At 41.6% G+C, this 24,270-nt stretch overlaps 1 protein-coding gene across 1 annotated transcript in view; it reads right to left on the bottom strand.

Moving 5' to 3' along the window:
* LOC126455722 (dynein axonemal heavy chain 3) overlaps nucleotides 1–24,270 on the bottom strand; it is a 1,249,696-nt gene that overhangs the window by 999,676 nt on the left and 225,750 nt on the right. Inside the window, exons 16-17 of the mRNA XM_050091491.1 lie at nucleotides 10,304–10,442; nucleotides 7,190–7,334 (exon numbers count right to left, since the gene is read on the bottom strand). Coding sequence (XP_049947448.1) covers nucleotides 7,190–7,334; nucleotides 10,304–10,442 — 284 coding nt within the window. The remainder of the gene's footprint in view (nucleotides 1–7,189; nucleotides 7,335–10,303; nucleotides 10,443–24,270) is intronic.

Here is a 24,270-nt window from a genome sequence, read left to right as displayed (position 1 = left end):
TGCCACTTCCCTTGCACCAATCAGCATTGCAAGATGTCGTATGTGGACTCCTCGATTCATGATGTTGGCGTTCAACTGGCATCTGATTCAGAGGTCCGCACAGCTGCACTGAAACTCGATAACCCCTTGTTAGAAGACATGCTGCGCATAGCCCACTCCTTTGAAATCACGCAAGCAGCAAACAAGAGTGACATGGTGAGACCACAGGTGGCCTCCCTCGCACTGTCAGCATGGTACAGCCTGCAGAGAGCAATTTCATCGAGACTCCTCCTTGTCAGAACTCCCTGTGGCATTGGAGCTGCCGGACACCACTCGCTGGTGGTCACGTGGGTCACTTCCGTCTTGCCTGCGGTGCTTTTCTGCCCACTCTCATGCAGATTGACCCCATCACTGGAAGACATGCACACTCTGTCAGAAAGAAGGCCATCTCCGATCTGTCTGTTGCAGCTGCTCCATCCGCTACCCATGGGACATCAGGATAGCTTGCACATGCTGCAATCAGTCATTCCACTGGACACCCCATTGACGTGGAAGTTGTTCCTCACACTCCGCATTTTTAAAGTGGATGTGCATTTCCAAATCAATATGGGGGCCACCATCTCCTTAATCAATCTGGAGGTGTATACATGAGCGGGTTGCCTGGAGCTGTCTCCCACCTCTCACGATTCGTCGCGTACAGTGACAGTTCTGTCACCCTCCATGAGCAGTTCTCAGTCCAGGCCACCTATAAACATGTTCCCTGAGTCCTCACCCTGCTGGTAGTTGACCATCCCTTGGCTTCAAACATTTTTGCCTCAATGCTTTCACACTGTTTGGCTTCTCAATTTCTGATTGAAGTTAAGACTGTTTCCACTGCCGTCCCATTCCAGGACCTCAATTATGTGTGCTCGGCCTACGCCTCTCTGTTTCTGTTTGACTTAGAGTGTGCTTTTGACTTCCAGGAGCACATTCCTCTCTGGCCAGGTGCTCAGCCACTGATCTTATGGGCTAGACCCATTCTGGTGGCCTTAGTCCAGCAGTCAAGCAAGAGCTCGATCAACTGCAGGCTGCTCACATCATTGAGCCTGTGGAAGCAAGTGCTTGGGCATCCCCATTAGTGGTGATCAGGAAACCCTATGGCTCCCTTCACCTATGTGGGGTTTCGGAGTTACAATCAATGCACAGTCCCTCATTGAAACTTATCCCATGTCCCAGCAGGAAGACTTTCTCTCCAAACTCGCACATGGCGAATACTTCCCTAAGATAGACCTGGTGGAGGCTTACCACCAATTACCTTAGTTGAGAAAACCCAAAACATCGTTGTCATCAACATGCCTTTCGGATTGTATAAATACAAGCACCTTCCATTTGGTATTTCCTCGGCGCCGGCCATTTTCCAGAGGTCCCTGGAGCAGCTCAAACAGCTCATCCTGGCTTGTGTCAATTATCTCGATGACATCTTGGTCACTGGCCGTACACGCCGTGAGCATTTGTAAAACCTCGGTACCTTATTTCACACCCTGGAGGTCATAGCCTTACACTGTCAGATGGAAAAGTGTAGCTTCTTTCAACCAGAAGTCGAATACCTGGGCACTGGCTCAGTAAAGACAGCATTCATCTGTCGGATCGCAACATCGTGGCCATCAACTCCCTTCCCTGCCCCAAGGATTTATCTGACCACCAGGGTTTTTTTGGGCAAGTTTTTACCCCAGGCTCCTGACATTTCACAGCCCCTCAATTGCTTGTGTCACAACTGGTCTCCTGCCTCTGATCAAGCTTTTCTCAAATTGAAAACTATGCTCAAGTCAGCCCCTTGCCTGACGCCTGTAGCTCTGGAGTGCCTTTGGTTGTGGTGGCTGATGCTTTGGCCTGTGGTGTTGGGGCAATCCTGGCTCAAAAGAATGAGGATGGCTCAGAACAGCCCATTGCTATCCCCAGCACAGAGCTATTTTCAGATTGAGAAAGGGGCCCTGGCGATTGTGTTTGCTGTTGAAAAGTTTCACATCTTCTTGTTTGGGATGAAGTTCAATCCCCTCACTTATCACAAACATTTGGTTACTCTATTGGGCCCACACACACACCTACCAGAGCAAACTGCTCAATGTCTCCCGCGCTGTGTGCTGTTCTTACACAATTACACTTATCTTATCCAATATAAGCCCTCCTCCTCCAATGCAGATGCCTTGTCACATCTCCACTCGGGCTCTGATCCCAAGTTCGACCAGCAGGAAGTCCTCTGCTTTCACATTGATGCGGCCTGCCGAGATATACTGGAAGGATTTCCGGTCATGGCTGCACAGGTTGCCTCTGCCACATGCCGGTACCCCATTCTGCAGCAGGTTCTCCACTATGTTACCCAGGGTTGGCCACCTATCTGACTTGCCGGTTGAAAACTGAATTCAGTCCCTGGTGGCACCTCTCACACAGGCTCTAGGTTGACGGGGGTGTCCTTCTGTTGGCCACAGAGGGTGACGCCCATTAGGTGATCATTCCATCCAATTTCTGCCTTCGCGTCCTACGCTTGCTACACCTTGGACACTGGGGATGTTCTGTACGAAGGCATTGGCTCGCCGACATGTGTACTGGCCCAGGATCGATGGTGATATTGACCGCTTGGTCTGTGAGTGCACGGTGCGTGTATGTCACCAGACCAGCACTTTGCAATCGTTTGCACCCTAGTCCATGCCTCGCCGGCCCTGGGACCACATCCATCTCGATTTTACGGGCCCGTTCTTGGCATTGATGTGGTTACTCATTGTGGATGCATACTCCAGATCCCTGTATAAGGTGCACATGGCGTCCACTATGACTGATGGCACACTCAAGGCATTGTCTCAGCTTCTCACCATCGAAGGCCTGTCTTGTACCTTGGTCTCCAATAATGGCCCCCAATTCACAGCAGCCTCCTTCCACACATTCTGTGAGGCCAACAGTATCAAACACATCCACACCCATCCATTCCATCCATCCTACAATGGCACAGCAGAACGACTTTTGAGGACACTTAAACAACAGCTGACAAAAGCAGTCGAATACTCTGCCACCATGTCGGCCCTCACTTTATTCATGAGCACTTATTGCACCACTCTCACTGATGATCATCGTCTGGCCAAACTTCTCCATGGGCGGCAACCGTGGACCCTGCTACATCTTCGGACACCGCCGCCTTCTGAGCCCCGCTTCCAACCCTCTCAGCACTACATACTGGGCACAGCAGTGTGAGCCTGCTCATACGGGGACAAGGCTGCTCGGACTGCCGTCACAGTAGTTGCAACCAATGGACAGCCTGTGATGTCGGTACAGATACAGAGGGGGCTCGAGTGCTGGCACCGTAACCACCTCCGGCCTCGTACCCCTTCGTGGAACTCGTGTCCCCCAACCCCCTGCCTCCTTCTCGCACACACAAGGCCCTCAAGTCGGCCAAATGGCTGATGGCTCCCACATCAACGGGGATTGGAGGTGCTATGCAATGCCCTGCCCTCTGGTGGCATTTTGATGGAATCCACGGACTGCCCTAATTACTCAGCGTTGGCAGTCGACGGCACGTGGTCTCCCTCTGTTCCCTCCTTCCATCCACCATAGAGCCATCCAGGGCATTTCCACCCCTACGCACAAGTTTCGGGGGAAAGGATCTGATGTTGGAAGGTGTGGAAGTTTGAATGCACACTACAGGGTATGAACCTGGATCCCCAATAGGGGTCTCCGTATTCCAGCAAATGCCTGTGCTGTGAGCCTCGCCATGTGAGGGCGCCACTCTCCGTACCGCATGAAGTGCGTGGATAATTGTGTATCCCACAGTCATGTATTTAGGTGGCCGCACGACGCTAACCTGGCAATCTGGTACTCGCAGTAGTTCGTGTGTGCATCTCGGCCGTACTGCATTCCAGTTCCGTGTGTTGAGATACGTACTGGCATTGTTTGGAGTGTTCCGGCGTTGTTGTCCTGCCGTGTTTATCGCCTCAGTCCTTGCTTGCTTGTCTCGTGTTGTGTCCCGGTCGGTCATAGTGTCTGTCAACCCCTACTTGCTCATCTGCCCTGTCTGTTCATTGTTAGCGATACCTCCAACAGGTCCCCACCTGGTGGTTTCGCGTCTCCATTTCCTGCCTTGCAGTGCTCGTCGGTCGCTCACGGCTAAAACAGTTTCCACCCGTCTGCTCTCTCTTCTTCGTTTGAAACTGGATTCCTATTGAACTCTTAAAACTGACTTCCCAGTTTTTAATTACTAACAACTTTTCTTAAAGACAAAAAGTGGCACTGTATTAAATATAAACAAACACGCATTATACTGTCAGTGATATGCCAAAATACACTACATTAACTAACAATAAGGAAGACTGTGGTGACTCTTGCAGTATAAGCAACTATTTCAATAAGATTTAAAAATTACTAAAAAGTCACAGAATGTTGGTAATGTTGACAGTTACAGGACTATGATAATTCCTGCCTGTTGATTTAAAGTATGAATATCCCAATGTCAAGACTCTAGCAAAAAAATCACAATGAAGGTATTCATTTTTGTGTTTGAGGGATAACAACAAAAGACAAATGTGGGTTAGGGTACTTAGTAAGTAGGAAGCACATCATTTTCTGGACGTTTTTGATGGTTTGTGCAGATTGGAATTGTATAGATCCTGTACTGTCAGCAATAAAGGCTGCAGAGTGGCACTTACACCTGTTGTGTGGAATCGTTTGCTCCACGGAGTCATGAGCGAAGGGCATACAGCATACCTCACCACCATGATGTCAAAGCAATCATCACCAAAAGATAATAACTTATGTTCACATTTTATTCAAAAAAATTGTCCATAGACTCTTGTAAGATGCAGTCATGCAAACATCTAGCCAGGCTATGTTAAGTTGTTCAATCAGAAAAGTTAGGACTGCCTGTTACAGGAAATACATTGAGTTAACTTCTCTAACTGTGTTATTCCACTAGACTGAAGAAAAAGTCTCTTTCAGCATCATCGACACTGCGGATCAAAATCCATGAATGAGAAGTTGGTCCACAGTTCAAGGGCACTGCACAGCAGGACCCTTGCAGCACTGATATTGTACAGCCAATGACAGAAAACATAAAAGAATTGGAAAATACAGTAAAATTTGACAGCTGTACTTCAACTATTGTATTGTTTCTTTGGCCCATTCTTATCACTTCCGGTAGGAAAATAAGTCACAAAGCATTCGAAGTTGTCGAAGGAGATGCCTTAGAATTTTAGGCATAGCTGCCCTTAATGGGCACCAGAACACAGAAAGCAGTGTTTTGATAATCTTGAGTGGTAGTACCGGCTACTTTTGACCACACTCCATTTGAACAGATTCTGAAGGCCCAAAGGTACTGACTGATCTCCATATCATCTTCGCCCAGAGGCATCACAGGAAGCAGACTTGGAGGGGCAAGTGGTCAGCACTCATTGTCAATTTTTGTGATCATACCAGTGAAAACAAGGGTACTGATATAACTCTTTTTTGTTTCTGCATAACTCCTCCTGCTATATGCTCTAACATATCTATAGCAAAAAAATCTTTCAAGACCCACAGCATATATACTTCACGTTTATGGTAGGCCTTCATTGGTATGTGTATGCTTTGCATAATATATGTTAGAGATTTTAATTTGCTTTTTGTATAATGTTCAGTCCAGTGATAGGTTTGTAAGGAGCTGTCCACACTAATCTATACTCTGCAAGCCTCTTCATCTCTGCTTAACTGCTGTAGGTTACATCCATTTGGAACTGCTTACTTTATTCAAGCTTTGGTCTCCCTCCACAATTTTTACTACTCACACTTCCCTCCAATACTAAATGATGTGTTCTAACAACTGCTCCATTCTTTTGGGATGTGCCATAAATGTCTCTCCTCTCCCAATCAGTTCAATCCCCAGTTGTTATTTACTTGCTCTAGCCATGTAATCTTCAGCATTCTTTTGTAGCACCATGTTTCAAAAACTTCTATTCCCTTCTTGTTTGACCTACTTATCATTCATGTTTCACTCCAGGTAAGTACTTCAGAAAAGACTTCCCAACCCTGAAATACATATAAAATGTTAACAAATTCCTATTTTTCATAAATTTTCTCCTTGCGGTAGCCAATCTGTATTGTATCTCCTCTACTTCAGCCATTATCAGATATTTAGCTTCCCAAATAGCTCAGCTTAACAACAACTTTTACTGTCTCATTTCTTAACCTAATCCCTCAGGATCACCTGATTTAATTCAGTTACATTCCATTACCTTTGTTTTACTCTTGTTGCTGCTCATTTTATAATATCTTTTGAAGATACTATCCATTGTGTCCAACTGTTCTTCCAACTCATTTGCTGTCTCTGACAGAACTACATTGTCACTGGCAAAACCTCAATTTTTTATTTCTTCCTGAACTTCAACCTCTCCAAATATTTCTTTAGTTCCCTTTACTGCTAGTTCAATGTACATACTGATTAACATCATCAATAGGCTACAACGTTGTCACACTTCCTTCTCAACTGGAGCTTACAGCTGCAATCTGGCTTCCATAAACGGTATGTTCCTTTACAAATTATGGCGTCTTTTGTCAGGATAAAATAAAAACTCAGTAATCTGCCAAATGACTTAATTTGAGGAGGTAAGAAAAATATTCAATCCTAAGGAAGAACCTTAATATTTCATTATGCCTGCCTGTGACTCAGTGCCTCCTCTGTGTGATGAGTAGCTTTCCATATTGTTATAAGAGTATAAATTTTATTTAGAATTAGAATTATTATTTAGAAATAGAGAATAACGAGCAGCAGATAAGTGAGAAGAAAGTAAAACCAAAGTGCTTATCTTAGGGGCAACGCCACAAAAGCCCCATGTCACTGCAGCTAGTCATGAAATGAGCTGTTGTTAGCTAAGGAGAAAAATTTGGTTTAAAGAAGTAGTTTTTTTCCTTTCCACATACTTGTCTGCTGGTCAGACACTTTTTTACTTTCGTGAATAGTGATATGTTATCAAACAGATATCACATTCCATACAAGATTTTCCATGAAACTCTACCCTGTTTTCAACTACACACCTTTCAACAAATCATATCAATAAAATATGAAATTTTTTCACGATTTTTAGAGATAAATGTGATGATCATACAATTTTTAAGACTTTTCCTTCTAAAATCCTTAGATTGGTTGGTTGGTCTGAGGGATAAAGGGACCAAACTACAGGGTCATCAGTCCTCCTTACAATGTTTTCTAACTTACCGTAGTACCATTTTTCATATAATTCATGAAATTCTAATGCTGTGTGCCACAGTTTATCCAGAGGATCAGTAACAGCAAGCATTTGCTGAAGGACTGTAAATGGAGACAAAACTATCTCCAACAGCTCTTCCTCTGCATTAATAGCCTGGGGAAAAAAACATTGCATTATGCAATCAAAGAATCATACAAAAATTAAAAATATATTTTGTCACAGGTACATTAATCAAATCTAATGTAGTTTGTATAAGATGCTACTAAGACTTAGCACCCTTAACATTTATAAAAAGAGGAGACACAAAATAGTTTTCATAAATAATTTACATATCATTCCTGTAATTCTCATTTCATAGTTTCCTTTAAAATATATCAATAAACTCCTGCTCTTCAATTTTATTTGTACTACTTTTTCCTGCATAACAAGCACATCTACTCAGCTAATATGAAAGCAATAAAAAAGGTGATACATATGTTTGAAAACAAACAACAAATCTGCACTTTTGGTGACAAAAGTATTACTTTCTTCAGCTGCAATGCAACGAAGATGATGTTGAATTGAGAACAACTTCACTTCATTTATTCACATATTGTGTAACACGGATGCTACAATGAAGAAAACTTAGTTATGTAAAACAAAAGAAACCATATGTTACCTGAGATAAAAAATATTTATAATTTTTTCTGCTATTAACAATCATAAAGTTATAAATGGATGCTTACAATTGGTTGTTAAGCTCCTACTTTAAGAACAAAAGAATGAATTACTATTTGGTTTTTGTTTATCCACAGCAACTTGATTAATATTTACAGATGTGTCATGATAACAGTAAAAGAATAACAGCTAACCACAAACCATGAGTATAGAACCATGTTCACACTAAGTATTTCAATTGGTATAATGACAAAAGAGGGTCCAAAATCGAAATGTTCAAATAAAATTTTCTAGGTTATCAAGCTGCATCATTTCAAATAACAGAGTCCTGCCATATTTTGGGGCAATGAGCAGTAAGTTAGGACGTGTGCTGTAGATGCATGGACTGACACCAGTATTCCAGCCTGGCCCTAAGATAAAAGACATGCTGCACTCAGTTTAGGACAACACACCCCTTCATGTGCCCGGTGCGTATGGCATCATTTGAAAATGTGGCAGCAGCTATACAGGTTAAACAAGTTGCACAGCTGCTGAGCATTGTACAGACCACAGGTGATATATTAAACAAGGGGAACTGGACAAGTCAGCCATAATTGAGCACGGCCTGGTAAATGGATTATTGAGATTCCGTTTTCAAGGCAGCAGCAGGGATTAGCATAAATACCAACCATTTTAACAAAGACCAGGGGTACACACTAAGTGTGGGCAGAGGGGCAGGTTTCAAAAGAAAGCAAAGATAGGTGCTTGGAGATTGTAGGGATGTGGGAGTGGCAGTTTCAAATATAGTGACTGCCTCTCATGCCACGTGGTGTCACTGGTCCCACTGCTGTCTGGTGTTCTTGTGAGTCATCCAACTCGCTTTCCACGCATCACTTCAGCTGTCTCTGATTGGTGCCATGTGCTCCAAACATGCCTATACAAGAAGAAAACCATGGCAGATCCAGCAGTTAGTGGATTTTGTTCCTGGCAACAATGACCGAGATAACCAGATGTGTGTGTGTGTGTGTGTGTGTGTGTGTGTGTCACGACACCTCCTACTAAACCAGTCGAGTGATTTCAACCAAACTTGGTAAGCATCACGTGTCCTTTAGTGTCAGACAACAATCACTGTGAGGGTAAGAAACTCCTAGCCTAACTTCATTCAGGAGATATGACATCATAAACAATGACGTGTCAAAATCTGGTGAAATCAAACACCACATTTAAAACTAATACTTCTGTGCTACTTACAGTATTCACAACAAAATTCGCAGACAGTATCCACATATGCAACTAAATGCACCTACATAAGTATATCATGGCGCCATATCTAGTTCAGGGGATATAATGTCGTAAACACTGAAACATGTGAAAAACTGTTGCATTGGGCATTACATTTAAATTACTACTTCTTTTCTACTAACTCTATTCACAACACAGTTTACAGACAATATCAACATTTGCCGCTGAATGTATTTACATAATTATATCATCGTATCACACACAGATCACGAGAAATGACATCGTAAACACTGAGATACCCGGAAAATTGCCCATCATGCATGGAGTTTTAATATATTTATTCTTTACTATAAAACACCCATATAGTCATGTCAGAAAAGCCTGACCTGGCAGTGCTTTTGACAGCATCCAACTGTGAAGTGTGAATGGCTGTAGGTGAAAACAGTAATAATCAATAGAATTATGAAGAGGCATTTCCATAGAGATATTTACAAAATTGTAGTATAGACATGCGAAATAGCTGCACCCAGCATACAGAAACTGTCTGGTATCATGTTTCGTAATTTGGATACTGTACTTGTACACATTTCTACATTAGGCATATTTCTTTCCACAACTGTTTCATAATATTAAAGTTATTTCATGAATATATGGAAATGAAATTTTTTTCAATACTTCACTACAAATACGGTTCATTTTTTGTTTTTGTTTCTAATACAAAATTGGCAAAATGAATACCCAGGCAATGCCTGTTTTCTTGGTATATATAAAAACAGGGTTTATTTGGCGCCACATTATGCCAGTGGGGTCCTACAACCTCACCCAGCTGAAACTGATACTGAACGACAAGCCATCCAGCACATAATCTAGTCACTTTAGGCAGTTCATGAGAATACAGATGTTTTCTTGATGGCAACTGAGAACTCTTCTAGATATATCATGAACTTTGATGAATGCTCACAATATTTTGTTAAATCTCTTCTATGTGTTAGGTTTGTGATTTGATGCTAAATCATGGTAAATAAATAAATTTTCTCACTTCCATTCCTGAGTTTCGTTTCCCTGCTGGGTACTTAAAGCACTTCATCCCACTTCTCTCTTCCCTTTTTCCTTCATTATCATCCTTCCCCAACTTGTGGAAGCCACAGAGGTGCTTTGTGTTTTACAGTCTCAGTTTTATCTGTCATTATACATAACATAAATTGCAAATACTACATAAGTGAAATTATCAAAGAAATACATACATCTGCTTCATCTTTATCTTCCTTTAGTAATGCAACAAGTGCTTCAACCTGTTCGACACTTTCAGTCATTTCTTCCATTGTCAGTATTGGAGGATCTTTCTTCTTGAACACTTCTAAGTCTTTTGCATGTATCAGCAACCTGTATGAAATAAAATTATCTAGAATAAAACATCTTATACAATTATACAATAAAATATCATACACACTTTAATTTGTTTTATCTATGTCTTTGAATACCCAGAGAAAATATCTTTCATGCATAAGTTTAGCAGTATGAAGGTTTCCTAAATTATTGGCTATAGCCTCATTCTCAATAGACATTTTAAATTCTATGCTTCAAGGTATCCATGATTTCATGTAACATGTAGAAGAGTGCCATTATATGGATTTAAGAGATTTGAGAGATAACAACAATATGGGTGAGAAAAATGTGGATTTTTCAAAATACTGAGGATAATATTGTAAAATAGATCCAATATTTGAATTATAACATTCTTGATGTGTCACTGATGTTTTGTCTTTTCCTCCAGTAATACAAAATTTTAATACAAAATTGGGCAAAAACTAAAGAAAAAACACTCAATGAGAAAGTTTGGGTACAATAATAAAAATGACACTAGTACAACATGTATTCACTTAACATATTCATACACAAGACAAAAATTAGAAAAATAAGTTGCCAAGGACCAACTGGAACTAAAAATATAAAAAAAAAACTATATTTTATCGAAAACACATTGGCTATGTAGGGTGTGAGTGTTCTACAACACCCTAGAATTTCAAGGGAATATTTGCCAGTACGAAGCAGAGTAATCACACAAAAAAGCTAGAAATTCAATCATTCATTTCTATACGCAGTGTGATCCACAAATTCCCTCATGAAGAAGAGCACTCAGGAATGTGGCACTCATCAGCTGTGCGGCTATGACATGTGCAAATCTACTCAAACTGTGGAACTCTTCAGGCAGGAAATCAGATATGTAGATTAAGAAAATTAATTTAAGAACAGGGAAGTATACCAGATTAAATTAAAGAACAACTTCAGCATCTTCAAAAATGGAACTTATACGAGGTGTACTTGGAAAGTTTTAAGAATGAGCTTGTAATTGTACAATGGTGGTACTTAAATGCTACTGTGATGCATCTCCTTCAAAATAGCCCTCTTCTGACTGAACACACTGACTCCAACAGTGTTTCCACTTTTGGAAACATTCCTGGAAATATTTTTTTTCCTGAAATGTGTTAAGGATGCTCTCCATATTTGCCTGGGTGTCTTCAATCGAGTCAAATTGCTTCCCTTTCAGTGAAACTTTTAGTTTAGGAAACAAGTAGAAGTCCACAGGGGCCACACCAGGGGAACAGAATGGTTGTGGAAGCACAGGGATTTTGAATTTGGTCAAAAATTCAAAGATGGAGAAGGCATGATGAGCTGGAGCATTGTCTTGGAGTAGCAACCAACTCCTATCTTTCCACAATGCATGCCTTTCCTTCCACACCATTTCGTGCAGACACTCAAGGACACATTTGTAATATTCCTGGTTAATTTTCTGTCCTCCAGGGTAAATTCAGGATGCACAACAGGAGTAGAATCGAAAAAAATCACTAACATTGTCTTCACCTTCGACCAACTTTGTCGTGATTTTTTCGGTTGTGGTGAACCTGGAATCTTCCACAGTGCAGACGGCACTTTGGGTTCAGGATCATATCCATATACCCACATTTTTGTCACCTGTAATTACCCTATTTGACAATGGTTCATTTTTAGTCCGATTAATCAGTTCTTGGCACACTTCAAGTCAGTATTGTCTCTGGTCACTTGACAACACTTTTGTAATGAATTTTGTGGACACTCAATGCTTGTTCAGATCTTCAGTTAAATTGGCTGAACTGCATAGAAACTTAAATTAACTTCATCAGCCATCTCCCTAATTGTAAGTCTATGATCAGAGCACACTAAGTTGCAAACTTTCACAACATTTTCATTCGTTTTTGAGGTGGAAGGACAGACGGACCGTGGTTCATCCTAAAATGATTCGCGGGCATTGTTAAATCTGTTGAACCAGGCAAAAAGTTTGTCTGCCTCATACAATTACCTCCAAAAGCTGTTTTTAATAGTTCGTAAGTCTCAGAACCTGATTTCCCCGTTTTAAAACAAAACTCGTTGCTCCATTTTTATGTACATTTTCACGCAGACAAAATCTGTCAACAAGCCCTAACAGACCCACACTCAATCAGCTGCCCCAATGAACTGAATAAAGGAAATGCAGTTTCCTGTCAGAGGGTGTTCAAGGACAAGGCAATGACTCACTCCCCACCCTCTGTGTACCTGCCAGCCAAACCAGTAAGCAGTAGTGGATTCATTCTTAAAACTTTCCAATCACACCTCCAATGTAAACAAAATGGCCTATTATTTAACAAAGATAATACTTGCACAAGTAACAAAAGGTGTTGTATGCACAAAGAATGTGAAAGAAATTTTCAATGGATCAAGGTTAATACTGAAGGGCACATGATGGTTTAAGGGAGATAATAGTAATGGACGGGCAGTAGAAAATTCTGAATTAAATGAAACCATCTGGAGCAAAGTTTAAATGAATAACAACTGAAAAATAAGAGTATAAACAAAATGAATGTAGTACAAACAAAATGAATGTAGTGAAGTTATCAACTTTTATCAGTTGAAATGGCAGATGGTATTGTAGGTAAAAAAAGAGAGAAAACTGTACAACCATTGAAAGACTCCTTTAAATGTTCACCTTGTTCAGAGAAATTAATTACTGACAAAGGCATTTAATGATGAAAATAATGACATTCACAAATGAAACTTGTAAAACTGTTTACAGTTTGTCTGAGGAAGAAGACAATTCCTCAGAATTGAACAGTGCTGTGTTACTTTCACAGTAGAAACAAGTCCATATTGAACAGTGCTGGGTTAGTTTCACACTGGAAACCAAATCCATAAAATGATCGACATTGTTTACAACTGTTAGCAAGAATATAACCAAAAGCTTCACACACACACACACACACACACACACACACACACACACACACACACACACACACACTAGCCTATGCTCGTCCATGTAATGCATCACAGTAAATTATTTCACAACAAAAGGTACACACAAAACCTTAAATACCAATTTCTCTTTCAGTGTCCTTGCCATAAAGTATTAGATATACACTGAATCAGTATACACATAGAAGAAAGCATCAGGATCCAATCAAGATGAAACAAGCGAAGATCATGGATACAGAAGAAGGCATCTCTAACAAACAAATCCATGGCATGGCAATGGGCACCAGCATGGCACCATCCTACGCCAACTAATTTATGGGCCATCTACAGGAATTCTTCCTAACCACTCAGAATCCCAAACTGCTCACCTGGTTCAGATTACAGAAGAAAGTGTTCATAGAGAAGCAGCAACAACAACTGCGGCAGCACGTAGAACAACACAACTATGATCAGAGAAAACAGAAACAGCAAGAGTGGCACAAAAACAACTGCACAATCAGTTGATACAACTGTCTACTTGCTGCTAGAGCAAGACCCACCATCAAGAAGTGAGGATTTTTAGTGGCCACTGATGAAGACAGCACCTCCATAGCACAGCACAGAAGTGCCCTTCAGATGAAAGCAGACACTGAAGAAGGTAAGTGACAAGTCAAATATGCCAAGCAGAAGCCCTAAGTTTGTAATGGCCCATCAAAATATCCTATCACAATAAAACAAATCAAAGAGCTAGAAGTATTATTGTCAGATCAATTAAAATAAGTATCTGTTATGCACTTAAGTGAACTTGGATAACTGATGAGATGTTAACAATTACAAATATCCTGTGCTTTGTCATGACATCTTATTTTTGTGGAAAACTGTCTACTCATGGAGAAAGACATATATTTTTGAAAGATGGTAACAACTATTGCTGTTTAAAATCTTTGGAAAAGTTAGGAAATGAAAGTAATTTTGAAATTTCTGCTGTAGAATGAACCTCAATGAAAAAATCATGTTCATCTACAGAACTGCAAATTAAAATATAAAAATATTTTTTAATAAACTTGGGAAGGTAGTTGTGACAATTTCAGAGATGCTAACAAATCAGTTATAATTTTAAAACAGTTTCTAAAGATAGAGATGATTTTATGGCATTATTTCCAACATACAACATGCTCTCTATTACAAATTATCCCACCCCAGTCACAATTGTTTCCAGCACCACAAATGATATGGTATTGACAAAAATGGAAAGTTATGAATACTCAGCTAGAAATATCAACACAGGTTTCAGTGACCACTATGCACAGCTTCTTGAAATATCTTCAACATTGGGTTTAACTAAGCAAACAGAAAGAGTGAAAACAGGAACCTTCAGCAATCAACACACTAAGCACTTTAGGAATCTACTAAGGAAAGATACATGGATTGATGTGTATAGATGTGAAAGCACAGATGAAAAGTTCAAGACATTTGTGGATGTGTTCTTACATTATTCCTCATTAAAAAGCAGACAAGCAAACTTGTATGCTTAAGGCAAAAAACTGATGATTGACAACAGATATAAGAAACTTCCTGGCAGATTAAAACTGTGTGCCCGACCGAGACTCGAACTCGGGACCTTTGCCTTTCGCGGGCACGTGCTCTACCAACTGAGCTTCTGAAGCACGACTCATGCCCGGTACTCACAGCTTTACTTCTGCCAGTTATCTCGTCTCCTACCTTCCAAACTTTACAGAAGCTCTCCTGCGAACCTTGCAGAACTAGCACTCCTGAAAGAAATGATATTGCGGAGACATGGCTTAGCCACAGCCTGGGGGATGTTTCCAGAATGAGATTTTCGCTCTGCAGCGGAGTGTGCGCTGATATGAAACTTCCTGGCAGATTAAAACTGTGTGCCCCACCGAGACTCAAACTCGGGACCTTTGCCTTTCGCGGGCAAGTGCTCTACCAACTGAGCTACCGAAGCACGACTCACACCCGGTACTCACAGCTTTACTTCTGCCAGTTATCTCGTCTCCTACCTTCCAAACTTTACAGAAGCTCTCCTGCGAACCTTGCAGAACTAGCACTCCTGAAAGAAAGGATATTGCGGAGACATGGCTTAGCCACAGCCTGGGGGCTGAGATTTTCACTCTGCAGCAGAGTGTGCGCTGATATGAAACTTCCTGGCAGATTAAAACTGTGTGCACGACCGAGGCTCAAACTCGGGACCTTTGCCTTTCGTGGGCAAGTGCTCTACCAACTGAGCTACCGAAGCACAACTCACGCCCGGTACTCACAGAGATAACTGGCAGAGTTCGAGTCTCGGTTGGGCACACAGTTTTAATCTGCCAGGAAGTTTCATATCAGCGCACACTCCACTGCAGAGTGAAAATCTCATTCTGGAAACATCCCCCAGGCTGTGGCTAAGCCATGTCTCCGCAATATCCTTTCTTTCAGGAGTGCTAGTTCGGCAAGGTTTGCAGGAGAGCTTCTGTAAAGTTTGGAAGGTAGGAGACGAGATAACTGGCAGAAGTAAAGCTGTGAGTACTGGGCGTGAGTCGTGCTTTGGTAGCTCAGTCTGTAGAGCACTTGCCCGCGAAAGGCAAAGATCCCGAGTTTGAGTCTCGGTCGGGCACACAGTTTTAATCTGCCAGGAAGTTTCATATCAGCGCACACTCTGCTGCAGAGTGAAAATCTCATTCTGGAGATATAAGAAAGTCATGCGCTGAAAAGCAAAGAATATATGACATCTCCAAGCTTCCTGTAGTATCTAATGGGAACTCCATGCATATTTGAAAACATATAAAATTGGTGTGAATGGGAATGATATCCTTCATTTAAGCATGGTGCAAAATTCTGAATTTTTTCCTGTTCTTTGCTTCTCACCTTTCCCACTTCCCACTCCCTCTGACCCCTGTCTCTCCCCCCCCCCCCCCCCCCCCCCCCACATTCTTCCAAACCACCCAACTGCATTTTTCTACCCTGTGCCCACCAGAGTACTGCATGCTCCGAAAACCACCATTTACCTTCCCCCACTGTTACCCTACTAATCTACCCCAGCCTACCACCAGATTGTTTTGCTCCTCAGACACAGTTGCTCACTGTCTGGCCCTAGTGGCCAGACAGTGGTCACATGTATGCAAGTTGTGTTTGTGTGAATTTGTGCAAGTTGTCTTATGTTACAAAAAGGCCTCTTGGCCAAAAGCTCAATAGGTATAGCAGTCTTTTTGTTGTGTCAGTCAACATCCCCTCTATATGGTCAGTCCCAACCTTTTCTTTTCATAATATTGTCATACTTATTTTAGCAATATAAGTGAAAAAATTATTAGTCACTGAAATCAAACCTTTCACTAAAATTGTCAGGTATCATCTGAAAACACCAACATAAATCCTGCTTCAATCTTTCTCTTTCCACCAACACAGAAAGATCTCCTATAAAAATGAACCACTCCACTGGAAGATCTAGCACCCCAAACAATCTTACCAAAATGTGTAGTCTTATAGCTAAACCGTTAGCCCATATTTGTAACAGATCATTTGAAATTAGAATTTTTCCATCATGCCTAAAAAGTGCCAAGTTCAAACCACTAATTCATAAAAGGTAAAAAGGATGAAGTGGTTAACTACATGCTCATTGCTCTGCTATCTATATTCTCAAAATTCACAAAAAAAAAGAAAAAAATCAAGAGAAATAGTAGATTTCCTGGAAAAGCAAAATGCTTTCGGGAAGGAACAATCAACTAATATAGCAATTTTTGAACTTTTACATCAATTGCTTCAATAATAGTGAAAATGTCATTGGAATATGCCTAGAGCTCTCTAACGCTTTCAGTATCACAAATACCCTAAACTACTGCCTTGGCACAACAACACAGGAATCAGAGGAACAACAAAGTAACCCTTAATGTGTAAAAGACTAATAACATAAACTTCTATGTAAAGAAAAAACCGAATATGACAAAACTTAAAGTTCAAAATGAAACCATAGAGTGTGCAGTACGTTGATCAACAATTAAAATGGAATGAACATATTAGGATGCTTGGGAAAAAAAATTAGCACAGCATGCTATGCCTTATGAGTATTAGTCACTGTGTGCAATAGTTCATGCCAGAGAATGACATACTTTGCACACAGGCATTCTATAATAAGCTATGGCATAACATTCTGGGGTGCAAATGCCCAAAATGTGAAATACGTGTTCAGATTGCAAAAACCAGCTATCAGAATAATGAGCAAGAGTCACAAAAGAGCACACTGAAGTGACCTATTTAAAAAATGGGGTATTCTGACAGTCCCAAGTGAATATATCCTGCAAACTACAGTTTTTATTCACAAAAATAAGGAGCAACATTTAGCAAGCAGCTGCATACATGATCACCAAACCAGAGACAGTAATTGCTTGTACCTACACAGAATGAATAAAACTAAAACCCAAATCACTATGTTTTACCAAGGTGTCAAGATATACAATAAATTGCCAAAAGAAATGAAAAACATAAAGGAACTCTGTAAATTTAAAGCATTCCTTAAAGAATATTTATTAAAAAATAGTTTTTACTTGAATAGAGAATACATGCAGCATGAAATTGGCATAAATAAATAAACAGGTTAATCAATTATAAAGTGGACATTCTAGATTGTAATTTACCCATACAAGTACTAGAGGAGTCGTGTGATCTATTCCTTTTGATTGAAGCAGGTTCTTCTGCATTATGTAATTCAATGACAAATTGTGTGTATAATACACATATATATATATATTATGAATTTATTACATATAGCTTGTATTTCATTATCTTATGAGACAAAATAATGTACATATGTATGTATAATGACGACATCCATACAAAGTAATTTGTTTACGGATGGATGAATAAATAAATAAATAAATAAATCCAACAACTGGATAAAGTCAAACGTACGCAGGCCAGTGCAAATGGTTGAAGTGCACCACCAGAGTTTCAACAAATTAACTCAGCATTAATCAAAGCATGAAGCCAATAACAGCAGACTGCCACAAGGCTCAGTGCCTGGACCTCTTATTTTTTTCTGTTGTATGAGAATTTGACAAAAAGAAGGGACCAGTTGGTAGGACATGTTTTGAGCCATCAAGGGATCACAAATTTAGCATTGGAGGGCAGTGTGGAGGGTAAAAATCGTAGAGGGAGACCAAGAGATGAATACACTAAGCAGATTCAGAAGGATGTAGGTTGCAGTAGGTACTGGGAGATGAAGAAGCTTGCACAGGATAGAGTAGCATGGAGAGCTGCATCAAACCAGTCTCAGGACTGAAGACCACAACAACAACAATGAGAATGATTTGAAAAAAATTCTGAGAAAATACCATTCAGTTTGCTGTGTGCTATTCGGCCTGAGTTTTAGTCAATAAGAAAGAAATGGAAATTTTCTAGAAGTCTACAACAGAGATAATTAAAAATACTGAAAACTGCCTTAACCACAAGTTGGTAGCAAATTCAAGTAAGAGGGCACTAAATTTTTGAAATGTGAAAATAGGTGAGCAAACTGTTGAAATTCAGATATCTGATAAGGACCTTTGGAGTGTAGATAACGCAAAAGTCTTAGGTTTATGGCTCCAAAATAATCTTAAATGGGGACACACATTGAAAAAGTGTATAAGAAATTAAGGACTGCATGTTACTTAATAAGAGCATTAGAAGGATGCTGCAACAAAGACTGTCTGAAAACCACATACTTTGGCCATATATACTTATCACTCGCAACTAAAATATGGAATAATTTTCTAGGATCTCTCTTCTCTCAGCTGAAAGCTCTTTTGGCTACAAAAAAGGTTTGGAAGAACAAAGAAAGATGTAAAATGGAACAAAAGCTGTAGACTATTCTTTGAAAAGCTGGAAATCTTCCTACTTCCATCTATTCATGTGTATGGGGGGAAAATACTACACTTCATCCATGTAATGCTACACAAAAACAAAATTTTCCTACAGTCAATGAACACCAGCCTAAATAAAGAAGGAACCCTACATTGTGAGAAAGGTATTTATAATAAGCTTTCCACAGAAATTAAATCAATTCATATCTGACAAAGTTCATGTTAGCTCTAAGGCATATTTGACTCATCACTGTTTCTATAGCCTGCTTGAGATTCTTCAGGAAGTACACTAAATATTTGTGTCAGTACATTAGTGATGTATTATATAAATGGTTGTAGCCCTAAAGTACCTTAATGATCTACCATTCAGACGTTACTGTAACACAAATATCAATCTACCTCTGCAGCATATGTTCTTTCTAGAATGAGATTTTCACTCTGCAGCGGAGTGTGCGCTGACATGAAACTTCCTGGCAGATTAAAACTGTGTGCCCGACCGAGACTCGAACTCGGGACCTTTGCCTTTCGCGGGCAAGTGCTCTACCAACTGAGCTACCCAAGCACGACTCACGTCCGGTACCCACAGCTTTACTTCTGCCAGTATCTCGTCTCCTACCTTCCAAACTTTACAGAAGCTCTTCTGCGAACCATGCAGAACTAGCACTCCTGAAAGAAAGGATATAGCGGAGACATGGCTTAGCCACAGCCTGGGGGATGTTTCCAGAATGAGATTTTCACTCTGCAGCAGAGTGTGCGCTGATATGAAACTTCCTGGCAGATTAAAACTGTGTGCCCGACCGAGACTCGAACTCGGGACCTTTGCCTTTCGCGGGCAAGTGCTCTACCAACTGAGCTACCCAAGCACGACTCACGTCCGGTACCCACAGCTTTACTTCTGCCAGTATCTCGTCTCCTACCTTCCAAACTTTACAGAAGCTCTTCTGCGAACCATGCAGAACTAGCACTCCTGAAAGAAAGGATATAGCGGAGACATGGCTTAGCCACAGCCTGGGGGATGTTTCCAGAATGAGATTTTCACTCTGCAGCGGAGTGTGCGCTGATATGAAACTTCCTGGCAGATTAAAACTGTGTGCCCGACCGAGACTCGAACTCGGGACCTTTGCCTTTTGCGGGCAAGTGCTCTACCAACTGAGCTACCCAAGCACGACTCACGTCCGGTACCCACAGCTTTACTTCTGCCAGTATCTCGTCTCCTACCTTCCAAACTTTACAGAAGCTCTTCTGCGAACCATGCAGAACTAGCACTCCTGAAAGAAAGGATATAGCGGAGACATGGCTTAGCCACAGCCTGGGGGATGTTTCCAGAATGAGATTTTCACTCTGCAGCGGAGTGTGCGCTGATATGAAACTTCCTGGCAGATTAAAACTGTGTGCCCGACCGAGACTCGAACTCGGGACCTTTGCCTTTCGCGGGCAAGTGCTCTACCAACTGAGCTACCCAAGCACGACTCACGTCCGGTACCCACAGCTTTACTTCTGCCAGTATCTCGTCTCCTACCTTCCAAACTTTACAGAAGCTCTTCTGCGAACCATGCAGAACTAGCACTCCTGAAAGAAAGGATATAGCGGAGACATGGCTTAGCCACAGCCTGGGGGATGTTTCCAGAATGAGATTTTCACTCTGCAGCGGAGTGTGCGCTGATATGAAACTTCCTGGCAGATTAAAACTGTGTGCCCGACCGAGACTCGAACTCGGGACCTTTGCCTTTCGCGGGCAAGTGCTCTACCAACTGAGCTACCCAAGCACGACTCACGTCCGGTACCCACAGCTTTACTTCTGCCAGTATCTCGTCTCCTACCTTCCAAACTTTACAGAAGCTCTTCTGCGAACCATGCAGAACTAGCACTCCTGAAAGAAAGGATATAGCGGAGACATGGCTTAGCCACAGCCTGGGGGATGTTTCCAGAATGAGATTTTCACTCTGCAGCGGAGTGTGCGCTGATATGAAACTTCCTGGCAGATTAAAACTGTGTGCCCGACCGAGAAGATACAGTCGCCGTCGTCGTGCAAGACAGACTATATATAAAACAATTGAAGACGTGGAAATGACCACATCTGCCGCCGACAAGAAAAAGAATACGATCAAATCTGTCGCTGCACACGCTCTACTGGACGGACCTGCAGTGTTTTGTGGTTGCAGACTGAACTTCAGCATTGACATCAATGATTCGTTTACCCACGGTAACGTATGGTTAACAGTCGCTGTTGTGCGCGTGACCTTTGACCCCGCCGATAAGGCGGCTCAAGGCCATCTTGGCAGCGCGCCAGCCGTCGAAGACTGACAAACAGCGGACGCAGAAGAGCTTCTGTAAAGTTTGGAAGGTAGGAGACGAGATACTGGCAGAAGTAAAGCTGTGGGTACCGGACGTGAGTCGTGCTTGGGTAGCTCAGTTGGTAGAGCACTTGCCCGCGAAAGGCAAAGGTCCCGAGTTCGAGTCTCGGTCGGGCACATAGTTTTAATCTGCCAGGAAGTTTCATATCAGCGCACACTCCGCTGCAGAGTGAAAATCTCATTCTGGAAACATCCCCCAGGCTGTGGCTAAGCCATGTCTCCGCTATATCCTTTCTTTCAGGAGTGCTAGTTCTGCATGGTTCGCAGAAGAGCTTCTGTAAAGTTTGGAAGGTAGGAGACGAGATACTGGCAGAAGTAAAGCTGTGGGTACCGGACGTGAGTCGTGCTTGGGTAGCTCAGTTGGTAGAGCACTTGCCCGCAAAAGGCAAAGGTCCCGAGTTCGAGTCTCGGTCGGGCACACAGTTTTAATCTGCCAGGAAGTTTCATATCAGCGCACACTCCGCTGCAGAGTGAAAATCTCATTCTGGAAACATCCCCCAGGTTGTGACTAAGCCATGTCTCCGCTATCTCCTTTCTTTCAGGAGTGCTAGTTCTGCATGGTTCGCAGAAGAGCTTCTGTAAAGTTTGGAAGGTAGGAGACGAGATACTGGCAGAAGTAAAGCTGTGGGTACCGGACGTGAGTCGTGCTTGGGTAGCTCAGTTGGTAGAGCACTTGCCCGCGAAAGGCAAAGGTCCCGAGTTCGAGTCTCGGTCGGGCACACAATTTTAATCTGCCAGGAAGTTTCTTATGTTCTTTCTAGTTTTACAGTCTGTTCTCTCACCTCTTGTACATTATATATATGCTGTACATTACACTTTAATGCACATTTAATGTCAAATACCATAATTAATGTAAATTTAAACCATCTATTATATTTTGTTATACACTGACTTATCCTACACTAGAACATGCAATTTGTGTACTATATGATTACATCTACATCTACATCCATACTCCGCAAGCCACCTGACCAAGCCACCTGGACCAATAAAGATCCGATCTAACCTAATTTGTATATAGCATATTCATCTAACCTAATTTGTTTATAACATATTCATGATTTGGACTGAGGGTTAGAACACCCTATCCACATTCCTCCAGAATCTCAACACCTTTTCCCCCATTCACTTCACCTGATCCTTGAAACCCAATAAGCCCCCTCAAGGATGCCTACATCAGTACCTCTGTCCCACACCAAACCTGCCAACCATTCCATACCACGAAGTCCCGTCCACATAGCCTAGCAATCTGTGGCCATCATTTCTGTAGTGATGAATTCAAAATTTACCAAGGGTCTCACCGAGGCCTTCACTGACTGAAATTACCCTCTCAATCTAGTACAGAAACAGATCTCCTGTGGCTTGTCTCTCCAGCCATCTACTACCTCTGTTGTGTACATAGTTCCGCGTAGTCAGCACGTACACAACTTTCCCACTAGAGCACGCCCCGCTAAGCACAACAGCGCAGGCACAGCGCTCGTCCATCTCCGCACTACGAGATGGCGCTGTCTTAGAGACAGACCAAATTCTGCTTCCGTCGATCCGCGTATTAATATGTAACGCAGCCAATGAGATTGCTGCTAATGTAGAACCTTTTCTTCTCGCGAATCACACTCGCGCAGTGATACCTGAACGCACGAGGTATTATAACGAGTGTACAGACCTCCGATTAGTCAGTCTGCATTAGTCCGCATTAGTCTGTACCAGTCTATAGTCAAGTTTCAGTCTGCGCCTAACAAGATTATCATATTCCTGTACATAGCCATGAAGAGAAATGTATAGACACTTTGCCAAGTATCAGACATATGTGAGAATAAGATTAACATACCAAGACCAAAGGAACTTCAGATTGTCAATTGTAAACAGCTTCCAGAATCCAGTTAAGTTATTTCTATGCTTTTTATTATTTTAATAAATGTGTGTGAAAATTAATCAAGTTCTGTTTAAAGTTGGTCACCGTCAATCTGCTACTCTAAGCGTGCTAGTGGAATTTCTATCATCTGACCTAATGGCAGAAGATAAACACGCCACGATAAGACCACGAGACATATTGCTGCCACTCGCCTACCCCATTAGAGCGACAAGTCAAATGGTGTGTGTACTGAAGGTCTTACAGTACGCACACCACAACCTCCCACATACCTATCATACCAACCTCCCACATACCTATCATACAGGCACAAAGGAGGACTCTTCTCTCAGAACTATGCAGGACTGGAGCAACTGAATCACATTCTCTGCTGGGATTTACACTATGAGTCACATTCTCTGCTGGGATTTAGACTATCTTTCATCAGGCCCCAAAAATGAGGCATAACCAACCCACAATCCTTCCCACCCCTCCCACAGAGATAAATGCCATGCACTAAACCTTGCAATATCCTTTGTTTACCATTTCTTCTGTTTTGGTATGTATGCTTGGGTTGATTACAATACTAGTGTCATCTGCAAAAAGAACTAATTCAGCTAGTTGCATATTGGAATGGAAAATCATTAACTTGTACTGGGTGAGGAACAGTAGTGGACCTAAGATTGAGCATTGAGGCACCCATATGTGATTCCCACCCCAGGACAGAACTGTGTCCCCAGACTCTTTAGGTTGAATTACTAAGAACAACTTTCTGCATTCTTTTGGTTACATATGGTATTACCCATTGGTACATGTCAGCAGTGACATCTCTCTTATCACCTTTCTTCACGAGGGGTCCAAGTTACTATTTAAGTATATGTTGTCAATAATATACTGCAATATTGATAATAGAGTTTATAAATCAC

Source organism: Schistocerca serialis, chromosome 2 (genome assembly GCF_023864345.2).
Source record: "Schistocerca serialis cubense isolate TAMUIC-IGC-003099 chromosome 2, iqSchSeri2.2, whole genome shotgun sequence".
Classification (NCBI taxonomy): Eukaryota; Metazoa; Arthropoda; class Insecta; order Orthoptera; family Acrididae; genus Schistocerca; species Schistocerca serialis.
This window is presented reverse-complemented; position numbering and strand designations above follow the sequence as displayed.